Source organism: Miscanthus floridulus, chromosome 7 (assembly GCF_019320115.1).
Source record: "Miscanthus floridulus cultivar M001 chromosome 7, ASM1932011v1, whole genome shotgun sequence".
NCBI classification, from domain to species: Eukaryota; Viridiplantae; Streptophyta; class Magnoliopsida; order Poales; family Poaceae; genus Miscanthus; species Miscanthus floridulus.
In genome coordinates, this window is record NC_089586.1 from 30735898 (window position 1) to 30741828 (window position 5931).

At 47.6% G+C, this 5931-nt stretch overlaps 1 protein-coding gene across 1 annotated transcript; it reads right to left on the reverse strand.

Moving 5' to 3' along the window:
* Positions 1-3748: 3748 nt before the first annotated feature.
* On the reverse strand, positions 3749-5377 carry LOC136462965 (uncharacterized). Its single transcript, XM_066462022.1, has one exon. It carries the CDS (start codon positions 5335-5337, stop codon positions 3823-3825), a length of 1515 nt encoding a protein of 504 aa, XP_066318119.1. The 5' UTR covers positions 5338-5377; the 3' UTR covers positions 3749-3822.
* Positions 5378-5931: the final 554 nt, after the last annotated feature.

Below are 5931 nucleotides of genomic sequence, written 5' to 3' on the forward strand. Positions count from 1 at the left end.
AGCAATATCGGTAACTTAATGAATCTACCAAAGACTGCCATACTAAGGTAGAGCTGATAACTTGACCTTGATCTAATTCAAGCAGTGGGGTGTGAGGCAGAATCACACAGGCCATACTTGAATTAGATAAGAGTTGATAACTAGCCTATACCAGAGTCGCAGTGGGGGTCGACCGGATCGATGCAGCCATACGAACAGAGGTATAAACCATGACGGTACTTACATACGAGCAGTAGAGGTTGACCGGATCAATGCAGTCGTACTCGCTAAAGAACTCACCGAGATCTACTCTACTCCTACTCCTAAGGGGTGGCTGGAGCCAAAAAAAGTAATTGACTTGTATTTGATTGATTGGTGTCTTTTACAATAGTCGGGGTTTGGTATTTATACCCGGGACCTACGCACAACTCCTATCTAAGCACGACTCATCACAAATTTTGACTCTAAAGAAAACATTCCTAATTTAAGATAACCTGGACTCTAATCTTTCCCTTTTTGTAGAGTCCTACATATTTTTGTCCTGGCGCCGAATCGTAGCCTTCGTCATTATCCACTGGCGATATCCGGAGAAAGCCGATTCTAGTTTTTGGCATCTGAATCAGCTGGTTCTGATCTGCACGCAATTGATTCCTTGACGACATGATTTTGGGATCTTTTGAGCCCCTGCAACTCTTCTTCCAAATTTTGGTGTAAATACGTCGGAACTCCTGACCCTTAGCACATTTGAAAACCATGGTAACTGAGTTAAAGTATGTGAGGTGTCAGAACTCCCGACCCTCAAGGCATTTGAAAACTAGTCATTGGCCTCTGGCCGTCAATACTGGACATGTCCGATATGACCAGGACAGTGAACTCTCTAAGTTAGTTAAGCGCGAGACGTCGGAACTCCCGACCAATGCCGGAACTCTCGACACACGTCGAAACTCCCAATGAACCAACCCGAGAACAACAACTTTACCATTGCTGGGCAAATACCGGACAAGTCTGGTATCAATACCGAACACGTCCCGTATTGCCAGACCAGCAAAAACAGGTTAGCTCTTTTGTCTCTCAAACACTCAAAACTCACTTGGGTTGGCTTGAGCACTTATGAAACATTATCTATCAACATGATGCATCCCTCTTAATAGTACGACATTCCTATTAACTTAAATTTAAAGAGTATAACGAATTTAAACCTTTTGAGTTGATCTCTTTCAACCGAAGCCGTGTATTCCAATCTTCATCAAGTGAGGGTGCCAACATGTCAACTTTGATCTTTATCACTTGAGCATAGCCATCATGAGCACGTGACTTGATTCCATTCATTAAATATGAATAACTACAAATGCATCAAGTCACTTCCAACACTTTGTCCACTATAGATTTGATCCTCCACATCAATATGACCATCATAGCTTGATTAGTACCTCAACTAAATGCAAGTACTTTCTTCTTCACCCTAGCTAGGTTCTTCGGCCACCAAGCCGTCGCTTGCCCTACACCCTTGCTTAGTACCTCGAAGCCTTTCCTTGCTATCTTCACCATCTTAAGCCATCAAGTCACATCTTGTGTTGAATCATCCATTCATTTGTATTGTTATCTTTTTCATTTCAATTTAGCAAGCTTCCAATATGAGACCATTCCATATGCAATCCCTCATGTCTCATCAACTAATGTTTTTACTGGGCTTGCTTTCACATAGTACATGAAAATCCCACAATAAATAAGCCTTTGCATGAATTTCATTTGCATTGTTGTCTTGTGCTTGAACTAGATTGTTTATACAACAACACATCATTTTGGCTTTCATTAAGTACCTGTGAGATAACCTATTACCTGTCCACACTTATCAAACGGGTTAGACCTTTAATCACGTTGTCATTCAATCATCCAAAACCCACTAAAGGGCTAGATACACTTTCAACTATCTCATCTAGAATTGTATCATTCATCATCCATCCGTCCAGGTCCAGGATGATCCATCCCATTCGCCTCTATGCATCCAACCAAACACTACCTTAGTGTCCAATAGATTCCGATGCTATTAGTATTCATGTCTTTCAAACACCCATTTCTAGAAAAAAATCTTATGATTTCCAATCCTTTGTTTTACACCTCTATTTCTTTCCTATTCTTTAGTTTTTTCTCCTTCCTATGATTTATTCCTATGTTCCAACTAGACCCTAAACTCTTTGTTGAAGGGATTAGATTGACAAAATTATACTGTACAAGTAGGGTGCATTTGGTTCGAGGACAACGTTGGATGGAATATGTGTATCCATGGATTTCTGGATAGAGTTATTCATGTAGCATGTGTTGATTTGATGGATAGGGCGAGCCATTTTCTGTTTAGTTGGATGGATATCTGTTGGACGGGACGAGACATGGCGAGTCATTTTTCTATTTAGTTGGATGGACGAGGATAGCCATGCTGATTATGTCATAAGTGACCCGCTTGTCATTTATTTATTTATTGTCAAAACTATGTGAGATCTTATTTTGCAGATTTAACTAAAACAGATACAATGATGTAATCGTATCACAAATTAGATAAATGGTTTAGGAGATTCAATTGTTTTATGGTTGTATGCAACTAGAGCAACCACAATGTATATGGACCAAGTAGTCCATATACGTGGGTCCTGTGTCAGTGGGCTATAGCAATAAAAATTGCCACAATGTTGGGCCTTTAGTTGGGGAATAAAATATCTTATCTTCCCAACCTCCTTACTTTCTTTCACGTCGGGCCTCCCACCGAACCTCCAATACCTCGCTCGTCGTCGTTGTCGCCCGTCCCTCCTCAGCCACCATCGTCGTCGCCCATCCCTCCTTGTCAGCCACCGCCACCGCCCGCCCTTGCTTAGTCCAGATCGGACTATCTCCGACTCCAATCACCATCCCCCAAATCAGATTGACTCTCTTGTTCCTGGATCGCATCATGGAAGGCCAAGGCACCGACTATCTCCCAAAGTGTGCGATGACCGAGGCGACGAGCTCCCAAGGTGTGAGGACAGTTGGGCCTGCGGCGCGTGTTCCACTTGCACCGCCGCCACCGTGGGGCGGATGACTGCAGCAACCTCGCGGAAGGTGAGTCACACGGATGGCTGCGGCGAAGACGACCTCGCGGGCGGCGTGGATGGTCGGGTTGGTGGTCTCGTAGGTGGCGTGGATGGCCGAACACGCGACCTCGCTAGCGGCGCGGATGGCCAGGAGGGGGGACAGCCTCGAGGGCCGAGACGAAGAGAAATGGAGAGAGACATAACTTTTTATTGCTTATGGACGGTCCATAGCATTATGGACGACTTTAGCCATGGACTGCTCTATTGCTTCTTCCACAATGTTTCAACCAGTCTATAAGGAAAAATTTAGTCCCTATGGACTACTTTTGAAGCACATTGTGTTGTGCCCAAGTGAGCAAGACCCATGCCATGTAACAGTGGATGAGCTTGTCTATCACTCTTTTTTTTGTGGCCACGGTATCTGGATCTTATGAGAATATTCCATGTTCTGAAATCCATGTCTAGTTTCTCCATTCAACCAAACAAGCATCATCCATAGATATTCATGGAACCCCTTATCCATGGATATCCATGTCCCGTCCACTAAATCGATGTGCTATTTAACAATGATGATATGGAAATTAATAGGGAGAAGATGTTATGGAACTGCCCACCCAAACAGTATGTTCATGCTGCCACAAACGATAAATAAAAACAATGCAAAATCTATAATAAACAATTCAATGCATACAAGTTAACTGATAACACACTCAACACGATCATTATCATTATTTTACTTATTATATACAAGATAAGACAAAAAGGCAGGCTTTTAACTAGCTTAGCCGCTTACATAAGCAATTAGGCTATCGGCAATACTTAAAGGATGTGCTAATCTGCGCCTCTGCCTGTCATCGTTACAAGGGGGGTCAATGCTTCCATCTCTGACATGATAAGCACCAATCTGCTCGTCGCGGACACGTCTCTCGTCACAGTGCAGGCCCAAGTAGATTGTATCTGCGCTGAGGAGTGGAAATAGCTGAGGGGACACCGAGATCCCACAGTAAATATCCATGAAGACAGAACGACCTCCGAGGTTGCGACGGCCACGGGTCGTCGTCTTCCCTGTGCTGAAGTCAACCCTGTACACCTTATACATCCTCTTATAATGAAATTGATCGCCGGAACCTCGGATCGGGTGTAGCATACGATGCACGAGCCGGAGATCCCCATCACCATTATCCACCAGGTGCACGGTGTCCGTCATCGTCCTAAACGTAAACGGCTTGGGCCGCTCGGCTGCCACCACCAGGCGGGGACCTCTGCCTCCGGCCATGTCCACCGTCACGATGCCACTGGCAGTGACGCCATAGAAGCGGCCAGCAAAAAACACCGTGGACATGATCAGATCTGGCCCGGTGTTGAGCAGCACCCAGCGGTCGTCGCCGGGCTGGGCAATGGCCATTGTCCCATCATCACTGCCGTAGAAGTAGAGGTACACCGTGCTGTGATCCAGGAGACCCGCACAACACGGCATGCACTCGCCGATGCATCCGAGAGAAAACTTCACGAGGCCCGAGGTCCGCGGGAGCTCGACCATCTGGCGCGTAAGCGGGTTCAGCAGGCGGACAGCCTCGGTCTGCTTACAATGCATGACGAGGAGACCCTCGGCGGTGGCCCGGAAGATGCCGTGGTCGCGCAGCTCCGGAATGTCCGCCTGGATGCACTGGCCGGTGCTGGTGTTGAGGAATCGCCGACGGATTCCGTGTGGGGCGGCGGCGGTCGCGAGCTCCTCGTAGTCGTCGCGGAGCATGATCCAGTGCCGCGGGTAGAGGCGCGGGTCCTCCAGCACGCCGCGCGCGCGCGGGTCCGCGCAGCATCGACGCCACGGGAGGCACACGGCTCGGAAGCGGACGTAGTCCGCCACGTCGTTGGCGAGGACGCGCTCGGCGATCAGAGCGGCCGGCCCCTCGTCGAGACCTGCCCAGTCCCTCCACCTGGAGCCGAGGGCGCTACCGGTGCGCAATCGCTTGGTGCCCCAGGATAAGGAGAGGGTACGAAGAGGACGAACCTGCGCAGTGGCGGTAGCGCAGGAGCGAAGCCCCTGCGCAGTGTTTGGCCTCTTCCCCTGCCTCGGTCGTCGCTCGGCTTGGGGTGTGGCGGCAGCGCTGCAGGAGCTAAGGCCTGGCGCCGCATCGGCGGGCGTCTTCGGCTGCCAGATCCGGGTTCGGTTGGTGGTGCTGAAGGAGCCAACGCCTGATCCCGCTGCCGCATCGTCGGGCGTCTTCTTCCTTCTACTCCGCGGTCGCTGCGAGATCTGGGGCGGCCGGCAGGCTGCAGCAGCTCGCTTCCCCATAAGCCTAGCGTTTGGCCCTTTAGTTGATTTAATTGATTATGGCGCCCGTGCTGGGAGGGGCTGGACTATATAAAAACTTGGGATTCTTTCTCCAAATCCGACTCGTACTACGCGAGTGTTAGGCTCCGTTCAGTTCTACTCTAAAATGCCAAATTTTATAAGATTCTCTGTTACATCGAATTTTTGACGCATGCACGAAGCATTAAATATAAATAAAAAATAAAACTAATTACACAGTTTAGATAAAATTCACGAGACGAATCTTTTAAGCCTAATTAGACTATGATTGGACACTCATTACCAAATAACAACGAAAATGCTACCGTGGCATTTCGCCAAAAAATTTGCCAACTAAACAGTACCTTAGCCGGAGATGTTATTATTGCTAGGAAATTAGCTTGTTCCTCGGCCTTGGAGGAAAATTAACCCCCGTTTGGCTTTTGGGATTCTAGTCCTATACCGAGTCACTCGGTTAATTGAGGTTCTCCCCCGGATTCTTGCCGATTATCCAAGCAAAGTAGCAAATCCCCCGTATTTAACTATCACTTCTCCTATATTCCACATGTCTAAAATTAAAGATGATTTCCGGCAACA

Excerpts from the sequence above, each read along its gene's own strand:
- LOC136462965 (XM_066462022.1), bottom strand. The coding sequence starts at position 5,337 with ATGGGGAAGCGAGCTGCTGCAGCCTGCCGGCCGCCCCAGATCTCGCAG.